Source organism: Alligator mississippiensis, chromosome 2 (genome assembly GCF_030867095.1).
Source record: "Alligator mississippiensis isolate rAllMis1 chromosome 2, rAllMis1, whole genome shotgun sequence".
NCBI lineage: Eukaryota > Metazoa > Chordata > Crocodylia > Alligatoridae > Alligator > Alligator mississippiensis.
This window is the reverse complement of record NC_081825.1, coordinates 168325710-168346085: the sequence shown is the minus strand read 5'-3', so window position 1 is coordinate 168346085 and position 20376 is coordinate 168325710. Positions and strand designations below refer to the sequence as shown.

Genomic DNA, 20376 nt, shown 5'->3' with positions numbered 1-20376 from the left:
GAACCTTCTGTCCCAACCTATTATATGAGAGAGAGAGAGAGACACTGTGCTGGCTGTGTGCACAGTAGGGAGGCACCAATGGATGCTTCACACTGTCTTTGTGCCTAGGTTACTGTCATCTCACTAACAGTAGGGGGTTTTTTCTCCCTCCATTTTTTTTATTCTTTTTTAGAACATTTGCAAGAACTGTGGTGGGATCTTCTGTGAGGCCTGTTCAGCAAATGAACTGCCCCTTCCATCTAGCATCAACCCTGAGCGTGTTTGCAACCCGTGTCACAAACTGTTGATACAGCAATATTCAACAAGCCCATTTGAGGATGCAGGACGTGGACAGTGATGCACAAATAGAGCATGTTCAAGCCATAACTACTGTAACTTTTACAGCTCCAGAGCTGAGCAATAGGAGTTTTTAGAGAAGAATCATTTTCTGTGCTTGTGTGGTCAGAAAAAGGAAGCACTTTTATCATACTTACAATCTTTCTCAGAACTGTAAACATTTAAATAACTGGTCTGAGCCCTCCTTAAGGAAAACACGCTAGTTTTCAGGCATGAGCTTGTCGCAGGGGTGGAGAGCCGTTTGGAGCCTCATGTCAGAGTAGCTTTAAGTTATGTAACAAAGGAATTGCTGGAAGAAGTAAAAATGCGAGTCTTCAAATCAGTAAGGGTCACTTCCTCAAGGAAGGCAGAATGAAACATAATGAACATACAATGGTGATTGTGCTTGAAATACCTGTTCCTTTTTCCCTTCCGCAGTTAGCAGTTCTGCTAAACTGATACTTCAGCCAGAAAAAAAATGCACTACAGAAGTGGGAATTAAAAAATGTATGTTGGCCCAGTTGTTTCTTGAATTAAATCCCCCAGTGGCCACTTATGTTGGGCTGTGTGGAGTAACTTCAGAAGTTCCAAGAGGCAAGTTCTCAAGGGATTTTTCTTTTGTCATCTTTTGGAGGCCTGTATATGATATGAGAATTGAATGGCAACCTTTTTGCCCAGTATTGAATGTTTAAAAGTCTTCACAGAAAAATGTTCCACTTGTATTTTAAATACAGGGTTTAAAAGAAAATACCTTTGAACTTTGTAGTGGAGGCTGTCACCGTGATTTAGACTAAAAACACAAGATTTTGGAAGTTGTGACCATACTAGAGATTGTAAATCTGCGTTCTATCTTGATCTGATAATTAGAGTAACTTAATTTCTAAATATGTAAGTGCATAATACTACTCCATTATTTAAACCAAATGTTCAGGGCTAGGACTATGCATTCTGTCCCACCATACAGCTGTTAACTTTTAAACATTTTTTTGGTTAATACAGCTGTGTAAGAATAATATTATATCTGATTATTGAAGCAATAATAACCTGTTTTACTAAGAGGCTGTCAGAGTAAAGCCTGACCACAAAGTGGTGGTTACTAGCCAGTAGCTCAGAAATGCTAATTTGAAACTCATGTTCAGTACATTTTACAGCTCCTGCTGCATCAGAATATCAGGTAAGATGTAGAATCCTTTAAAGTGACTATTCCAAAAAGGGGCAGCTGCCTTCTAAAGTCTACAGCCATCTGTGGGAATATAATCAGACTGTCATAGTTTTTATTTGACGTACTTTTTACTGGAAGCTTAAGTTAAGCATTTGAGACTGCAGAATGTACTATAACCTGTAAAGACTGATATATGTATATTTATATATGTGTTATGTGGGTGTTTGCATTTTTGTACAAAACTATTTTAGGAAAATGTGTTGGGTTTTTTTCCTTAAAGGGGATTATTTAGAAATTGGTTAAAATTTAATCTTAAAAACAGCACAATGTGTAGATCAGAGTTCAGCATACTTGCTTGGGCTGGTGATGCTGTTTATCAGTATGTACTCTGTTTTGACTCCACATGATGAATACAAGGAGGTAGATAGGCTTTTTTGAAAGGAGCTCTAACCACAGGCATTTGCGTATGGGACAGATCAGAAGATGAACTTGACATGGTTTCCCTTATTCTGATACTTTCCCCATTAGGATACTAGTTATCCCCATTAGATTAGTAGTTAGAATAGATGTATTTCCCTGCAGTTGACCACATTCACTTAGAACGGGAAACAAGTTGTAAAAGACTCCAAATCCAAAGCTATTTTACCTCCAAGAATCAAAGTGGAGAAAATGCAGCTTTCAGATTTTAGCCTCTTTTCCAGGCAGATAGTTCTTGTACTTTGCCATCCATGTGGAGTCAGGGGTAAATGGAAAAGATGCTAAACTAATGAATCTTTATCCTGAAGATAAGATTGTTTCTGGGTGGGTAAATTAATCAATGATGCACTGTACCAGATTCCAGGACTGGAACCTGATATTTGAATTAAGTTAATTTTGCTTTTCTGGCAGGGTCACTTGGAAAATAAATTGAAATGTAAACAATGCTAACAGCCTTTGGGTATTAAACTGGAAGCACCATCATTCTTATGCTGACATGTCCACATTTCCCTTGTAATTAGTTCTAAGATGGTAGCAGATTAATTATCTTTATGCCTCCTTTACAGTCACAAAAAAGGAAAATATGCTGCTACACTTATTACATATTAACATTGCAACTGAAGTCTTAATGCTAAAAGCAGGATCAGCTCATTTTATTAAATAAGCAAATACTTTATGCAAAATCTTTTATTGATTTTTGGGGTTTTTTTTGTTTTGTTTTGTTTTTTAAGGAGCTTATTTCAGCCTACAGCTATTACCAGTGGTTTACATATGTTGTTTGAAGCTTAAATTCTTGCAAGGAAAACATTAAAAAGGTAGATTACAATGTAATTTTATTATGGCAGCAGCAGTTGCCTCTTCTGTGACTTCTAGTATTTGACTTGATTGTCTCCACTTTAAATACTGACTATTTTAATTTATGATGCTATACAAGGTAAATTATCCAAGCATGTTTGTTCAGGTCTGGCTTGAAAGTGTAGCTTTTGGGTTCATTCCTTGAAACCTGAGTGGGAGAGGAAAAGGTGTTTTCTGGCACAAAATAAACTGTTTAAAAGCATCTTTTTACAGCCTGTGTTTATTTCTGTTCCACTTACAGATTTTTATAAATTGGAATGTATTTGTTTCTACTTTGAACAAAAAAGCAAGCTAACTTTTATCATTAACAGAAGACTTGTACATGACTGAGTATTCTGTTCATCAGTTCAGCTCCTTGTCTCTGTAGTGTCACCATCAGCTTATCCTCAAGGTTATTAGTATAGTTAGTCTGAAGTTGGGCTACGGAGGAGGTAGCACCTTTGAGATAAACTGGTTCAGAGAGATACAAACTTTTGCAGATAGTAACCTACTTGGCATCTGACTAAGCATATAGCTAAGTAGGTTATTATCTGCAAAAGTTTGTGTCTGAACAAGTTAGTCTGTAAGGTGTCACCCTCCCTTATTTTTCTGCCTGCTTGTATGTTTGTGTATGACTGACTTCACAGCCCCCCATGCTATTTTAACAATTTGAGCATCTGCTTTCGTCCATACAGCATGGAACCTGGAAATAGGGTCATCCATGCTATGGCTTAACAGTTGCCATTGGTGTCTGCTGAAGGCATTGTGGAAAACTCTGATGAAAACATTTTCAGGTTCGTCGTTGCCAAATCCTTGGCTGTTTCTATTTTCTCTTTACTGACCTTGTAGCCACAAGTGGCAATGGCCTTTTGCCAAATCTTCATCAGCTACTTACTGGAAGGAGCCTGACAGTCTGTCGTGCCTCTAGGATATCACTATTAACTAAGAACAGCTGTACTTGCTCTTGCTATTCTGTTTTTCATAGATTTCATAGACATTAGAGCTGGAAGGGACCTCAGAAGATCATCAAGTCCAGCCCTCTGCCCCAGGGGCAGGAAGCCCCCCAAGTCCCTTTCTTCCGTAGTGCTAGCCAGTGTAGCACTGCTAAGTGTATAAGCATGCTGCAGGTTTTTCCTCCCAAGGTGGAGAACCTTGCATTTTTCAGTGTTAAACACCATCAGGTTCTCGTCCGCCCATTTCCTGAGCCTGTCAAGGTCAGCCTGGATCACCCTCCTGCCCCCAGGTGTAGATGCTTTACCCCAGAGTTTGGTGTCATGGGCGAACTTGGCCAGTCTGCTTCTGATACCAGTGTCCACATCACTAATGAAGATGTTAAATAGTGTAGGCCCAAGGACGGAGCCTTGAGGTACCCCACTGGTCACAGGGCACCACGATGATCACCTTCCATCAACCACCACCCTCTGGGTCCTATTGCAGAGCCAATTCCCCCGCCAGCAGATTGTGGTGAGGCTGAGGCTGCAGTTAGCCAGTTTTGTCAAGAGGTGATCATGGGATACCAGATAGAAGGGTTTTTTAAAGTAAGGATATACAATGTCAATCTCTTCTCCCTTGTCCAGGTGATAGGTCATCTGGTCATAGAAGGAAATAAGATTGGTCAAGCAAGACCTACCTGCAACAAACCTGTGCTGGCTATCCCTCAGGATGTTGCCATCGGCCAGTCTGTTAAGGATGGCTTCTTTGATAATCTTTTCTAAGACCTTCCCCGGGATAGAGGTCAGGCTGATGGGCCTGTAGTTTACTGAATCTACTTTCTTCCCTTTCTTGAAGACAGGCATCACATTGGCCTTCTTCCAATCTTTGGGCACTTCACTAGAGTGCCAGGAGCTCTCGAAGATCCGTGCCAGGGGCTGAGGTATGATGCTTGCCAGTTCCTTGAGTACCCTGGGGTATAAACTGTCAGGGCCGGCTGACTTGAAAGTGTCCAGCCTCTCAAGGTGTTCCTTCACAAGGTCAGGTTCAATAGGGGGTAAGGGGTCTACCTCCTCTGGGCCTCCCTGTCCTGTAGTGGGCAGGGCATCCCATGAGACTGGTGAAAGACTGACGCAAAGTACTCATTTAGCAAATTGGCTTTTTCCTGGGTGTCAGTTGTCAGTTGCCCCATCTGGTTTAGCAGGGGTCCGATGTTGCCCTTGCTTTTCCTCTGGCTCCCCACATATCTAAAAAAGGACTTTTTATTGTCCTTGATATTTGTAGCTAGTTGGAGTTCAGTCGCAGCCTTGGCTTTCCTAGCTTGCTCCCTGTGGGTCCGGACCAGAGCAGAGTATTCCTCCTTGGAGGTGGATCCCGTCCTCCATCCTTTGTAGGTCTTTCTTTTTAGACGCAGGAGGTCCACTAGTTCCCTGGAGAGCCAAGGGGGCTGCTGTGCCCTTTTGCTGCCTTTCCTCTGAGATGGGGTAGACTTTGCTTGCGCATCCAGGATTGCTCCCTTGAGGAGCAACCACTTGTCCTGAACTCCCCTCTCCTTTGGGTTGTGGCCCTTTAGGGCCTCCCTGACAAGCCTCCTGAGCTTGTCAAAATCAGCATTCCTGAAGTTGAGGACTTCTGTATTGCTGACTGACTTGCCAGCTTTACGGCAGATGGTAAAGTTGATCAGCTCACGGTCACTGTCACCCAGCTTCCCTTCAATCGTTAGATCGCTGATTTGGTCATCCCCCATTGCCAGAACCAGGTCTAGCAGAACTTTACCTCTTGTCGGCCCATCGACTTCTTGAGTCAGATAGAGGTCATCCACGCACGAGAGAAAGCTTCGCAACCGCTCGGATTTGGCCAAGCACTCCTCCCACGAGATGTCTGGGTAGTTGAAGTCTCCCATGGCAACCATGCACCGGGAGCGTGCCGCCTCAGCCAATTCCCTGGCAAACTCCTGGTCAAGCTCTTGATCCTGGGCAGGAGGTGTGTAGTAGACTCCCACCATTGTGTCCCCTGTGCCATGTTCCCCACGGATTTTAACCCAGAAGGTCTCCAGTTGTCCACCCTGGGCACCAATGTCGGCTTGCAGGGATGTATAGCTTTCCTTGACAGAGAGCTACACCCCCGCCCCTTTTGTCCACTCTCTCTCTCCGTCTATATAGCCTTCTATACCTGTGGCCCAGTCAGGAGTTTTGCTATCTATAAATAGAAAGATTTGTATAGTGGCCTCTGAGCTCCAAGCAAACTAGCTTGGGAATCAAGAACAGTATATAGCTGCATTAGCATAGTATTCTGTCCAGCTGAAAAGCAGGGATAAATAGCTCAGGTGGAGCACTGTGTTAATGCTGCTATCCTGATTCCAGTTCCAGAGCTAATTCTCTGGTACGTCTGCATAGCACAATGTTATGCACTATGCACACATGTAAAGAAATGCTGACAGCTCCAGTTATGAAGCTGAAATAATCCATTATTAATTTAGGAGGGCAGAGATAAGAGTATGACAATAAAAACTAGTAAGGCTGCATGAAACTAGATTAGCCCAATAGGGCTTTGGCACAGGTCACCAATATAATGTCAGAAATCTACAGAACGTCGTTGTGTCATAAAATGGTGTTTTTTAGAACAGCCATAGATTTCATGTTGTTTCAGACCTGCATGACTGTGACTTGCCCCTAGAGGGCCTGATGACGGTGATGAGCAAGAGCATGGAAACAGTAGCTAGGTGGAAAGTTTGGAGGGAGCCTCGTAGCTCACCAGGGGCCTTAAACACAAACCAAAAAAACCCAACTAAAACCCCTTTTGAAGTGAACAGGCAGCAGGGTGGGAGAAACAGGAGAGGAGTGGGGGCAGGGGGAGCCCAGATGTATGTGCATGTATCTTGTGTTGCTTGCTTTTGGGGTTCTCCTTTTTTGTACCCAGACTTTTAAAACTGGCAGATGAGGTTACAAGCAGTTAACTAGGATCCTGATTGCTTGCCCATCTGCCTGGTGAGTGAGTGAGTGAGTGAGTGAGTGAGTGAGTGAGTGAGTGAGTGAGTGAGTGAGTGAGTGAGTGTTTGGGGGTGGCGGGGAGAGTTGGAGAGTTCAGGGGGAGATGGGAAAGAGGGGACAGATGGGGTTCAGGGGGAGATGGGAAAGAGGGGACAGATGGGGTTCAGGGGGAGAAGGGAGAGGGGAGGCAGGTGGGGTTCAAGCCCCAGCTTTGAGTTGTGTTCACAGAGGACAAAACCAAGACCCAGAATGTTCATTGCATGTGTTGGGTAAGGGAGGTGCTGCCAGAGCCATTTTCAGTGAATAATGGTTCAAGTTCAAATGAGTACTGTGGGTAAGGGATGCTAGTGCCCATTAGGGTTTACTTAGCCTTTTAACAAGGGCCATCCTTTGAACTGCTCTCCTTGAACCAAAGGTCAGGCGTGCAGAGGGAATTCAAATCCCTTCCTTCTCCAGGCACAACATAGGATCTTCCCTTGTTACTGCTGAGACTGGGGAGATGGTGCCTAATAACCCTTGTCCTGGCCAGGACCATCATGCAGTCTAGGCAGTGGTAATGTCAGCCACTGGCCCTGATGGGGCACTGCCTGGAGGACAATGACATTGATGTGGGTACCATGCTGGTTGTGATGCATGATGCAGAAGACAATGCTCTGGAGGCTGTGGCACTTTGGGCCTGCTACTGAGTGTCACTTTGAGGCTGGGCACTATTGGTGAGCACAGACTAGTGGGAGCAGCTTATGCTTCAAGCCTGGGATGTTGGCCAATGGCAACGGAATTTCAGGATGTCTCGGGGCACATTCATGGACCTTTTTGCCAAGTTGGCCCCCGGCTCCAATTGCAGGACATGTGTTGGGCTCTGGCTTCCCCTTTCTGTCAAGCATCACAATAGCTGTGTGGAAGCTTACAAGCCCTGACACTAGCATTGTGGCCAACCAGTTTGGTTGGTGTGGGACAGGCAATAGCAACCATGGCCGTGCACAAGATGTGCAAAGCCATATTGCAAGAACTAAGATGTGCTCTGGTAGCCACAGGAGTAGGTTACCATATATCTGGGTTTTCCCAGACAAGTCCTCTTTTTGGGTCCTCCCATCTCCATGCAGGCATTTTTTAAAAATATGAACAAATGCCCAGGAAATTGCTGGTACAATTGCATTTCCCAGCTTGCTCTAGTGGCCTGTGTGTTTACTAGGGATCTGAGTTTTCCATTTGCAGTAAAACACAGATTTTCCTCTCTAAAGGAAGAAACTGCAGCTTTCCCCTTGTATGTGGGCAGCCTTCCAGCCTGCAAAGAGCTGTTTGGGGTGATGGGAAGTGAGGGGCACCATGTGTGTCTGTGCACACACATGGCTGGCATACTGCCAGGCAGGGTGGTGGGAGCAGCCCTGGAAAGGGCCAGGGCTTGGGGACTGTCTTGGTGGCAGGGGTGACAGGGATGTATGTGGTAGGGATGGCTGTGAGAGGGGGGTTGGTCCAGTGTCCTGCCAGCATTGGAGGTTGGTGACAAGGTGCTGGGGCTGCAGTAGGGCATGGGTGAGGTGCCTGCCCCTCCAGCAGAAGTGGGCAGGGAGGGCCTGTTGGGGGTGGTGGGGAGCCAGCATTACTGGGGCTGGTGCCTGTGCTTGCAGGGACAGGATGCCTGGGAGGGACTATAGCCAAGCTGCTTGGTGGGGCGCAGCCACAGGCCTCCCTTCTTCATTTCAGCCCACACAGGGGCTGGACTTGCTCTGCTGCCAACTGCATGAGCTGGAGCTGCCACAGCCTCTGCACTCAAGCCTGGTCAGAATGGGGTCAGCCTGGAGTCCCCTCCAGCAGAGCAGGGGGCTGTGGGTCAGGAATGAGGGGCACCAGCAGGGCTGAGGGAGGGGGGGGTTGTGTCTTGGGAGTGAGAGACACTAGGGTGGGCAAGGGGCTGTGGGCTGGGACTGCAGGACACTGGCATCACCAGGGGGCTGTGGGTTGGGAGTGAGGGGCACCTCACACCCCCTGCAACAGGTGTCCTCTTTTTTGCAACTGCAAATATGGTAACCTGACACAGGTCATTGCCAGGTTTGAGTTCCTAAACTATGTGGGGGGCTGTCAATGGAAACCATATCCCCATTCTGTGCCCCCCCCCCCCCAAAATGCCTTGGAGGTTATCAATCACAAGGGGTTCTATTCATTTATACTGCAGGAGTTGTGGCCTACTGGGGTCATTTCACCTACATCAGTGTCAGGTGGCTGGGACAGGTGGATGATGCCTGTGTGTTCAGGAATTCTGGTTTCCTAGAGATGATGGCTGGCTGGACACCAGGAAGGAGTACTTCAATTTCTACCTGAGCAGCTGCTAGATAGGGATAGAATGCACTTTTGGGTGACTAAAGGTGCTCTGGAGGCCCCTGGGATCCACCTTGAACTCAGGCTGCAGAATGTTTCCAACTCTGTGGCTGCTGCCTGCACTCTGCGCAATGTACACGAGGCCAAGAGAGGAGTCTTCCCAGACAGCAGGTGGACTGGGACCTACATCCACTTTAGATGTCATCCCTGGAGAAACCACTCCCCGCTGAGTATTGGGGCCAGACCCACCATGCAGCAAATCTGATGAGGGAAGCTTTGGCCAACCATTTCTTGGGGCAGCGTTCTGTGATGAAGGTGGTAGCAGCTGGAGAAAATGGGGGGGGGGGGGGGGGGGGGGGGGGGGGCTTCAAACTCCCTGGCATTTTGTGGGAAGAGCACATGGCCCAATCTGACCAGTTGCATAGCTTTCTTGCTTGCACTCATGAACTCTACCTAATGCAAGGGGTCTACAGGCTGACTAAGAGAGGCACTACTGGATCTGGTGAACGATCTTTGAGGATCAAGGGGAAGCTTGGTGACAGTGACCATGAACTGATCACTTTCTCTGCCCAATGCAGGGCAAGCAGAGTTGAGGATTTCTGTTTTACTGTGGGATTTGCCTGCCCTGCTAGACATCCGTAAGTCCGTAGGCCCAGATGGAATGCACCCAAGAGTCTTGAAGGAGCTAGCAGACATCATGGCACATCTTATGGCAAAGATATTTGAAAATTTGTGACATGCAGGTGAGGTTCTAGAAGACTGGAAAAGAGCCAATATGGTCCCAATTTTCAAGAAAGGAAGGAAAGAAGATCCAGCGAATTACAGGCCAATCAGTCTGATGTCCATCCCTGAAAAAATCTTGGAGAAAATCATCAAGGGATCCATCTGCAACAGGCACCACCATGGCTTTGTTTCCGGCAGGTCTTGCCTGACCAACTTGTCTCCTTCTATGACCAGGTGATGCATTACCTGGACAAGGAAGACTAGGTTGTCATATATCTGGATTCCAAGAAACCCTTTGACTTAACCACGAAGACATCATGGGAGACTAAGGTTGGGAGCTGCAGCCTCAATCATCTCATGGTCTGATGGCTGGGGAACTGGCTCCAGGGTCAGACCCAAAGAGTACTAGTTGATGGGAGTGACACATGGTGCAAGGTGACCAGTGGTGTCCCCCAGGCTCAGTACTCAGGCCAGTACTCTTCAACATCTTCATTAATGATCTGGATTTGGGCATCAGATGCGGACTGGCAAAGTTCATGGATGACACTAAACTATGGGAGAAGGTAGTCACAATGGAAGACGGGCTGGGGATGCGAGCACGTCCAGGTCAGCTTGTAAGGTGGGCGGACCAAACCCTGATGGCCTTCAACATAGAGAAGCGCAAGGTGCTCCACCTTGAGAGGAAGAACCAGCAGCATACTTATAGGCTCAGCAGCGCTACGCTCACTAGCATCAAGACCAAAAGAGACTTGGGGGTCTTGATTGACCACAAGATGAACATGAGCCACGAATGCAATGCCATGGCTGGCAAAGCAAAGCAAAGACTGGCATGCATCCACCAGTGCATCTCAAGCAAAACCAGGGACATCATCTTCCTGCTTTACTTGGCCTTAGTGAGGCCTCAACTGGAGTACTGCATCAAGTTTTGGCCCCTCCACTTCAGGAGGGACGTAGATAAGCTTGAGAGTCCAAAGGAGAGCCACCTCTATGATCAAAGGCCAAGAGGGCAAGCCTTAAGAGAAGAGGTTGAGGGACATGGGACTCTTCAGCCTGGAGAAGAGAAGGTTCAGGGGGGACTTGGTGGCAGCCTACAAGTATATAAGGGGGTTGTACATCAGGACCTGGGAGAACAGTTGCTCACCAAGGCTCCCCAAGGGATAACAAGGTCTAATGGCCACAAACTCCTAGAAGGCCAATTTAGACTGTACATAAGAAAAAAAAAACTTCTTTACAGTCCAAGTGTCCATGGCCTGGAACAGACTCCCTCAGAGGTGGTGCAAGGACCTACTCTGGACTCATTCAAAAGGTGTTTGGATGTTTACCTTGCTGGGATCACTTGACCCCAGCAGACTTCCTGCCTATGGCAGGGAGGCTGGACTCAATTATCTTGCAAGGTCACTTCCAGCCCCTAATGTCTATGAAATCTATTGTCTGGAAGATGTCCTCAGTGTGGTGGCCTGCTTTGAATTGTCAAAGCATGTCCTCCTGGCCCTAAGTGGCCAGGAGGTCAGCCATCTCCAGCTGGGTCTCTTGTACCAGCCCTTAGCAGACTTCTCTGCCTGGGTCCTGCCACTTGCCTCACTAGCAGGAATCCTGGTGTTCCCTATTTGAAAACTCCAAAATTTGATTAAAAAAAATCACAAATTCACTCTTTTTAAAATACCCCAAAATACATGTTCTTCCACAATTAAAACAAAAGACAGAGAGACCAGTCGGGCAATGTTTTGCAATGCAATGTTAAAACAATTTGGAAGCCTACCAGTGTCTCTATCATCATAATAAAATAAATTCTAAATATCTGTGTGTATTGATGTTTGCTTCTGGGTTTCTTATCAGTTAGAGCTCCCCAGGGCCCACATACCCACCCAGAGGGCCCCTGCCTCCCTGCAGGACTTGCATGCCCCCACGCACAATCCCAGTTCCCTCACAGGGGCCAAAGCCCCCTTGCACAGCCCACATAGCCACCCCCCCCCCCCCCCACAGCCCATAGTTCAGCAGCAGCACAGCCATTGGGGCGCTTGGGGCCTCCTGGCACAGCCCCCCAGGGTGGCATTGGGTAGTGTGGCTCAGTCCTGGCCGCCTAGCACTGCCTGTGCCACATCATGTGGACCCAACCCAGCTTGGTGCAGTACTATGTGCTCTCAGGCAGCTCCAAGCTGCTCAGGCAGTCACCTGGGGCCCTGCGCCACTCATGTAGACCGTCTGTTGCGCCAGGCGGTCCGCATGAGTGGTGCAACAGGCAGCCTGGCCTGGTGCAACAGGTGGTGCGCAATTGGGTTGGGCCGGTTTGTTTGGACACACCCTGGTGGTAGCCTGCTTGAAGCAGCCAGACGCTTGATGGGAAACAGAGGTAAAAGGCAGGCGTGTGCCTGCAGCTCAAGCTGTTGGTAGTCCACTAGCCCACCCAGTCCCTATAGTACCACCCCCCCCCCAACACCATCTGTGCTGTAATGTACTAGGAGAGCACCTGGTGCTGCCCTTGATGTCTTTTGAGGCCCTGGCAGTAGTGAGTACTTTCTCCTCAACCCACAAAGCAATGAGATCCACCACCTCAGTACAGGTCCAGTTTGTAGATTAGTTTTTGCTTTCCATGATCCTCTGGCTCATCTCCAGGGAAGTAGATAGCAAATAGGTAACAGGTGCTGCTGTTTGCAGAGGCGTTAAGCATGCAGCAACCCGATGAGGTAAATGTGAGGAGGATGTGCATGCTCACAGCAAGCAAACTGCAAAGCTATTGGTGCTCAGAGCCCAGCAGCAAACTGAAAATGCCCAGGTGCTCAAAGCCATCAACCCTTGGAGGTGGGAGGGGATGTTGGCTTGCAATCCACACCACTCCCTGGGCAGTAGCATTCAGGAGGCTTGCAAGTTTGCCCAGGGAACAGAGGAATGGGAAAGGCTGGGCACAGAGCAACCTGGGATGATGGAGGAATGAAAGTAATATATATATAATTGGCCCAGAGCATCCACACAAATCCCTGGAAGGACCTGGGCAAAACAAATCAAAGATAAACCTGTGCTGCAGTCACATAACTTAGTGGTTCAAAGAGGGTGCTTATGGCAGTTTTAACACACCTTAACCCAGGGATGGGCAAAATATGGCCCATGGCCTATCAACTGGCTGCATCCGGCCCCTGGCTGCCTCTGTGGTGCTCCATATGGGGATCATCTGTCCCACTCCTGAACACTGGTCCTCACCTACCCAAAGCCATATAGGGAGTTTTGGTGCTGTTGCAGGGGGAAGATGGAGGGAGGCTGACCTAGCCTGTCCAACCCATGACAGCTCATCAAAACTCCCTATATGGCCCTTGGGCCCAAATAATTGCCCACCCCTGCCTTAACTAATGACTGCTCTCATTTTAAGGGCTAGTATGTTAAGGTAACCTGTGCCAATGCCCCTACTCTTCTTTGAGATAGGCAGTTACCAGACTCACTCAGGACATTTCAATGGGAGATGACACTCTTCCCCAAGCTATTGGGGAAGGGTTGGCTTCTAGTGTTTGAAGAACAGCTTTTTACCACCCAGAGTGTTGGCATGTTGCAGAAGTCAAGAAAGTGATGATACCCAACCTCCACCACGGAAAGATTCAACAGTTCTTTAGAACAGGGAATAAGTGTGCACATTGCCTAGTAAAATAGGGCACTGTTCCTAGATAATTGTACCTCATTTAAATAGTCACCCTAATCTTGAAATAAAACTTCTATAACAGCGTATTTGAAAAAACATTTTGAGTTGTTTCATCAAACCACAAACTGTCATTACTGAACTTTGGAAATGTTTCTCAGAGTCCTCTACTTGATTTTTATTTTCAAATAGCAGCCTTTGTTTTCTTTAAGTATCCTAAATACTTGATTTGCAAGGACAACTGTAATGTGCTAGAGTGTTCCCTTTCAAACCAAATTAAGTTCCAGTTCGCTTCTTTGCTCAAAACACATTTAAAGACTAGAGGGGCAAGGGTGTGTGTGGGTGACATATTTTGTTTGACCAATTGCATAGTTTGGATGGACTTAGACAGAAGAAAACACTGTATTCAAAAGCTTGTCTTTCCGAACCATGCAGTTTGTCCAATAAAGGATATCACCCACAAAAATCCTTGCCTTTCACGTATTTCCTGAACCATTACGGCAACAACACTGAAACTTTACAAGAACTTGCCTCTTAAAAACTGTAGAATAGCAGCACACACTGTAGTGAATAGCCTGAAGCATTCTTTCCATTTGGAAAAGCTTTCCTTTATTACTTGCAGTTACATTAATTAGATGTTTTGATGATGTTTTAACCCCTTTGCAACACATTACTTACTGTAAGTTGTCCAATAGTTTCCTGGGACATTTTAATTTTTAGTGAGACAGAGCTTACTGAATGGGCAGAAAGTCCTTACTATAGGAAAGTACAAGTGCCTATCCACAATACAAGTGGAAACAAAATTGGTTTCCTTATCATCAGAACAGCTTGTTCTTAAGGAGCAAATGCAAGACCTTATCACCTACTATATAAAGTGATGCATTCACCCTAGTTGTCTTGCAGTAAAGCACCTGAAAAAGATGGCAATGTTGTTACACAATAGTAATTTAAAAATGATCCACTAAATGTAAGACAACAGTTTTAATGAAACAGTTGTGTAGCTGTCTTCGTGCACTTCAGAGAAATATTTTTAAAAAAATCACTCGCCTTCTACCTCAGGTTGTAGTTTGCTATTTAATTTCTATAAACTGTATGGGCCCAGGCAATTTCACAGTGTCCAACGGTATCCTAAAGCACAAAGGCCAAGGGCTGTTTGCTGCACAATGAGGAAAGCACTGTTGGAATGGTATCTCTATTAGAGATATCATTTTGGACTCTTGTATTTGTTCTTCTATCTTCTGTAATCAAACTTACAAAAAGTTATGCTCTAGCTGCAAAAGACTGGCCCTTTTATAGGTACATTTAACTGTTCAGATGGTGTTTACATATTACAAGATTCTCAGCAAGAACTGTTTTCTGATCCAACAGGCAACTCACATCAGAATTAAGCTGCTGAATTCTAATGCACAGGAGTTACCATTTCAGTTTTGGCAAAAACAGAACCAGACCTTCCCCTGACTGTACAGTATTAACAACTAGTATAAGGCCAGCAGTGGACCTTTTCCTGTTTTTAAAATCAGCCAAATCATGTACAGGATGTGAATACAATTTATTATGTGCTTCTTACACAAACCCAAATGAAAGAATTTGATACAAGCTGCTTTTAAAGGCAATTCAGAAAGTGTCTGTTATATTTTATCTTTGCTACCAGACAAAAACGCCTGTAATTCCACCTCCAGGTATGTGCGAATGAAATGCTGCTTGCTTTAGTCTAAGAAGAAAGAGGAAACAAGTATTGAAAGTTAAGAGTAACATGATGGCTTTTTAAATCCCCATCACCCTTCTTGTGTAGTCTCAGAGTATCCAAGTACAACTACCTTCAATAAGATCCTCCCCCCATTAAACAATAATTTGCAGATTGTGAGGAGAAATCCAAACTTTGTCTAAGCCAAAATGCTACTGAAACATTTGGCTCTTCAAAAGGATGTGAACATATATGCTGACAAGAGGAAGGCACATGTATAAGCTAAATCCAACCACCTTCTTCACATTAAACAGATTTCAACAAGACTGCATACAATGCAACTCCCACTGAACTGTTCATAAACAGTAATTAAACATTCCTCTGAGATCTTATGGGAAATGCTTAGTGAGATACAGAACTATTGCCTGACACAAACAGTAAGGGCAATCCTTAAAATTGTCTAGCATAAGTGTTTGCTATCTCTAGTAAGATTAAAGCACTGAAATTCCACAAGTCTCCCTACCATGTTCCCTCCTATGGTTACTAATGTAAAAGGGAAAGATGCACATTCAATGCAGCAAATGTGTTCCAAAGGTTCTACTTACTCTAAAAGCTATTAAATAAGTTTGGATTTTGCAGAAAACATTAGAGAGAAGAATCCAAAGTTTCCTGCAGGAACTCTAGAACAGGAGAGGAGTCTCCTGCGTTCAGTAGGGGCAACTACCTCTATCGGCAAGAACTCCAGAATAACCTTTTTAAGATACCCCAGCCCACTTTTTCTGGTCATAAGAGCCAAACGGCATCACCCACAAGCTCCTCAGGAGTCATCTGTTTTCTTCCATCCGAGTCCTAGAACACCATTTATGTTGGTTTGTCCCATGGACTCCATCAGGCTGGCTCACTGCCCAGGCACAGTGGAAAGGATTCAGAACCTACTGCTGAATTATGAAAAGCCTGACAAGATTTTACTTAGATGCATTTTGATCCAAGCTGTTACCAGCACTGCACTCAATTTAGAGGCAGCTGGATCAAAATGAACCAATGTATTTGAAGGGGCAATAGTACATCCAGTCTCCATTGGTCATGAAGGTAAAATTTCCTACTTCATTACTAATAACAATCAGACAGATAGCTATCTGAAACAAGCAGGTGTTATAAATTTCACCTGTGCCGACTGGGGGGCCAACTCAGGCACATTTCAGTTCTATCAGACTGCCAAGGATTGTTCCCACAAGCAACAAGTCAGTTTTGTTAAAGAATCAAGTCAAAAGCTTTCACAAGAGGGAGAAACTGTCTGGATGCTGAATTTCCCTTCTCTCTCCCTGAAGGCAGATAAAGACTTGGTTGGCTGGGATGCAGGAAAAAATGATCCCTTAAAACCTTGTAATACCCTCACTGAACTGCTTAACTATTAACACCTATGGCTCTGTCTAGCAGTGTGGACCCAGCAACCTCCTTCCCTACCCCACTGCAGTGTGTCATGCCTCAGTGCTGTGTTTTCTGTCTTGGGTCCTGATCCAGCTCCCACTAATGGAAAGAATGAATCTAATGATGAGGCTGCAGCTGGAGTACTGTGTCCAGTTTTGGGCTCCACAATTCAAAAAGGATGTGGAGAAACTGAGAGAATCCAGAGGAGAGCCACACGCATGATCAGAGGTCAGGAAAACAGACCTTATGAAGAGAGGCTGCGAGCTATGGGGCTCTTCAGCCTGGAAAAGCGCAGGCTCAGGGGTGAGCTGGTGGCCACTTATAAGTTTATCAGTGTTGCTCACCAGGATCTGGGGGAATGTCTGTTCACTAGAGCACCCCAAGGGATGACAAGGTTGAATGGTCACAAACTCCTCCAGGACCATTTCAGGCTGGACATAAGGGAGAACTTCTTTACTGTCCGAGCCCCCAAGGTTTTGAATAGACTGCCACTGGAGGTGGTTCAAGCACCTACTCTGAGTGCCTTCAAGAGGCATTGGATGTTGCTGGGATCCTATGATCCCTACTGACCTTCATGCCCCTGGCTGGACTCGATGATCTTGCAAGGTCCCTTCCAGCCCTAATGTCTATGAATCTATAATGAAAGTTGGACTGGGTCCTTGGAACTAAGTGTTTGAACACGGATGCCTGAAATGTTGATATCTAATGATATGCTTCAACTTCTTGTTTAGGATTGTTGGTTGTAGCTGTGTTGGCCTAGGGACATAGGCAATCAAGGTTCTTTGGGTAGATGTGATATCTTTTATTAGATTAACTAAATGTTGCTGTTTATAAATTCAGGTAACCAACTTTAGGCATTCTTCTTTGAGCATTCTGACATAAGCTTTAAGAGTGTGATGCTAATAATGCCAAGGTCACAGGTTTGATCCCTGGTTGGACTAGAACAGAGGTAGGCAACGTTTTTTGGCCAGAGTGCCGAAAAAAAACACGTCTACCTTGGAAGGTGCCGGAGTGCCGACATGCCATAGCCCGGAGCAGCTGTTTGCAGCCTCCCAGCTGCAGCCAGCACACTAAGCCCAGTGGGGAGCAGCCTGGGCTCTGTGGCTGGCAGCAACTGCTTAGAGCCCAGGCTGGTGGTGGTGTGCCAAGCAAAATGGCCTTGTGCGCCATGCTTGGCACGTGTGCCGGGCGGGTTGCTGACCCCTGGACTACATGATTTCTTGAGGTCCCATCCAGCCTTACTTCTCCATGAAACTAATTTGTCTTAAACACGCAAAGCAGCATATAGAGGCGTTGTGTTTTATATAAGCATGTAAATTAAGGGTCAACTTGCCCACTTTTGGAAAATGCAGGTATCACAAGGATGAGGGGATTTAATACACTTACCTACCATGGGGTTGTGCCACTGTCACTGGGCATTTTTGTTTGGATATGAATTCAGGAACAATTCAATATATCTATGCTCTGGGAAGAAATTAAACAAAAGTTTAGTTTATTAAATTTCAACACCAAGATTACCTTATTTACCTAAATCCAAGATGATTTAGAATTTAAGACAACCCCCCACCCCGGTAGATTATATATATCCAAAATTGTAAAACTTGTTATAATTTTCCATGTAAATAATCTAATTATTCATCCCACCTCTCACTGCTGTGGCAGGGAAAGCAGTGATGGGGGTTCAGGGGCAAGATCCCTGCCCCTTGTCCCAATATGCCTGCACCTGCCCTTGCCTCCCACCCCTTCCTGTCCCATCCCCCCCACCTCCTACTTCTCCTACAGCCTGCCCTGCTCACTGTATGCTGCAGCTTTACTCTTCAGGGGCAGTCAGCAGCAATACACAGCCCTAGCTCAGCCCAGCTCACCAGGGTGAAGCAGCAGCAGCTCCCTACTGGGCAGAGTTGCTGCAGGGAAGGCCAGAGCAGAAGGTGAGGAGGGGAGCAGGGGGAATGGAAGGGAGGCTTGCAGGTCCCATCCTTACCTCCAATTTCCCCTGCACTTCAACTACCATGTCCCCTCCCACAACCAAACAAGCTATTTCTGCCTGGGGCAGGCAGCTGCTGCTTGACCTGGGCTGGTTCTTGAATCCAAGACAAAGCTATTTTTCCTCTAGGCTGATTTGGTGGGGGAGGAGGGAGGAGACATCTTGAATTTGAGTGAATAGATTATACAGAGTGCACGTAACCAGGCACAGAATCATAGAAAAACAGGGCTGCAAGGGACCTCAGGAGATCTAGTCCAACTTCCTGCTCAGGGCAAGACCACCCTTGTCTAAAACATCCTATCCAAATATAGTTTAGCACTGCAGGATAAAATATTTCAGCCTCTAGAAGTGGAAGAAATATGCTGTATCAGTAAACAGCCCAACACCAGACAAGTAGTTCCAGATTACTGGAGATGAAAGGTTAAAACAAAAAAAGCAGTGACATCCAACAGGCACAGAAGCATGAACTCTACTTACGCATGTGTGACCTGTCCTTGACCATAGCAGCAACCGCATCGCCATGGCTCTTAAAGTGAACATCTGCTTCTCCTGTAGCCTTCCCGCTGGAATTATATTCCATGGTAATCTTTACAGGTTTCAGAGGAGCAAGAAACTGAATGAAAACACAAATGGAAGATCAAATACATAACCTGTTTGATGCTGATCAGGTAAAAGTCTTGAAGTCAAGAGGAACCAGTGACAAGAACAAAGTGGCCTTTAACTCTCAAGCTTACTCTTTCAAACCTCATAGTTTCTCTATTTGATAGTAACAAAATTTGAAACCACTTAATTCTATTTCACATGGAAACTTAAATCAGCCTACACAAAGAAAGATGGGTGATCATTTCATTATGATTTAAGGAATAAAGCAATCGTGTTTATCTATTGCCCCTAAGGAGTTCAAAGTTGGAATTCCATGCATCCCATCTCTATTTAGGTAAACTGTATTCTATGTTGTTCTTCTCCAGAAAACCATAAACATCCAGTAGCTATAGCTTTACACTGACAGGCTTTGGATACACTCTGAAACCAAGTGGATCTGGTAATAGTTGCAAAAGTTTGCTTTCTTTCCATCTTTCTTTCAGTGCACATCATTCACAAGAGTCATCTGCACAGAAGCTTCTGTAGAAGATTTGGTAAACAAGAAAATTGAGCCTCAGGCCAGCATGCTTCCTGCTACTGTAAAGGCTGTTTTTACAGTTCTCCATTAAGAAAATACACATATCTACGCACACAAGATAGTCCACCCAACCTTCCCACTCCAGGTCATCCTTGACATCTGTTCTTTACCTAACTGTGCACATTCCCCAACTGAAACTTTGCTCTAGTCCCCTCTTTGCCTCTGGAATTCCAACCACCTTTACCTTCCCCAACCCACTAGCCTCTTGCTAACAGAACTACTATGTCAGAAATAACTTAGCACCATCTCAGGACCCAGCCACAATTTAGAACAGATAGTTGTTTAGCATCAGAACAATGTCTGCTATCTTAGCACACCAGCCTTGCTCAAGCCTTTGGGTTCTGCCCCAAAATAATTGTCAAATAATTTAATATACAGGATTAGCATATCTCAGCTATGGAAGAATTACTTGCATTATAGTAAACTGAATTTATATCAGTAGCCTCAAGTGTGAAAAAGACTATGCATTTACCCAAACTCAATGTGAGAAATGCTCATTAAGCACACAGCACTTCCAGCAGTGCTGGAAGCTACAAAATTAACTAGCTTCTGTCACTTTCAAGGTCTCTTAAATTTTTAGGATACCAATAACTAATAAAAGCCTTAAAAATGAGGAGAGAGCAGCCAAGAAACAGAGATCTCCTGCCTTTTTCAAGACTTTTTAACAGCTACTTTTCCTTCATAGTTCCTGGTGCCAATTAGTATACAGTTAAATGGATTACAGTTAAGTT

The 20376-nt window shown here is 45.5% G+C and overlaps 2 protein-coding genes across 15 annotated transcripts in view; one reads left to right on the top strand and one right to left on the bottom strand.

Moving 5' to 3' along the window:
• RUFY3 (RUN and FYVE domain containing 3) overlaps positions 1–3011 on the top strand; it is a 97123-nt gene extending 94112 nt beyond the window's left edge. For all 6 annotated transcript variants that reach the window (XM_014607367.3, XM_019493502.2, XM_019493503.2 and 3 more), the window contains one exon: positions 173–3011. In XM_014607367.3, the coding sequence (XP_014462853.2) occupies positions 173–337 (165 nt within the window). In that variant the 3' untranslated portion in view covers positions 338–3011. The remainder of the gene's footprint in view (positions 1–172) is intronic.
• Positions 1–20376, bottom strand: part of GRSF1 (G-rich RNA sequence binding factor 1) — a 50361-nt gene that overhangs the window by 12272 nt on the left and 17713 nt on the right. For 3 of the 9 annotated variants that reach the window (XR_009459958.1, XR_009459960.1, XM_059722378.1), the window contains exons 8-9: positions 18943–19078; positions 17868–17945 (exon numbers count right to left, since the gene is read on the bottom strand). Coding sequence is in view for 6 of the 9 variants with exons in the window: in XM_059722378.1 (XP_059578361.1) it covers positions 17890–17945; positions 18943–19078 (192 nt within the window). In the remaining 3 variants the exon portion in view is untranslated. Of the gene's footprint in view, positions 1–2770; positions 2958–14899; positions 15081–17867; positions 17946–18942; positions 19079–20376 lie in introns of those variants that run through there. The other 6 variants (XR_009459959.1, XM_059722380.1, XM_059722381.1 and 3 more) reach the window with 5 other exon arrangements.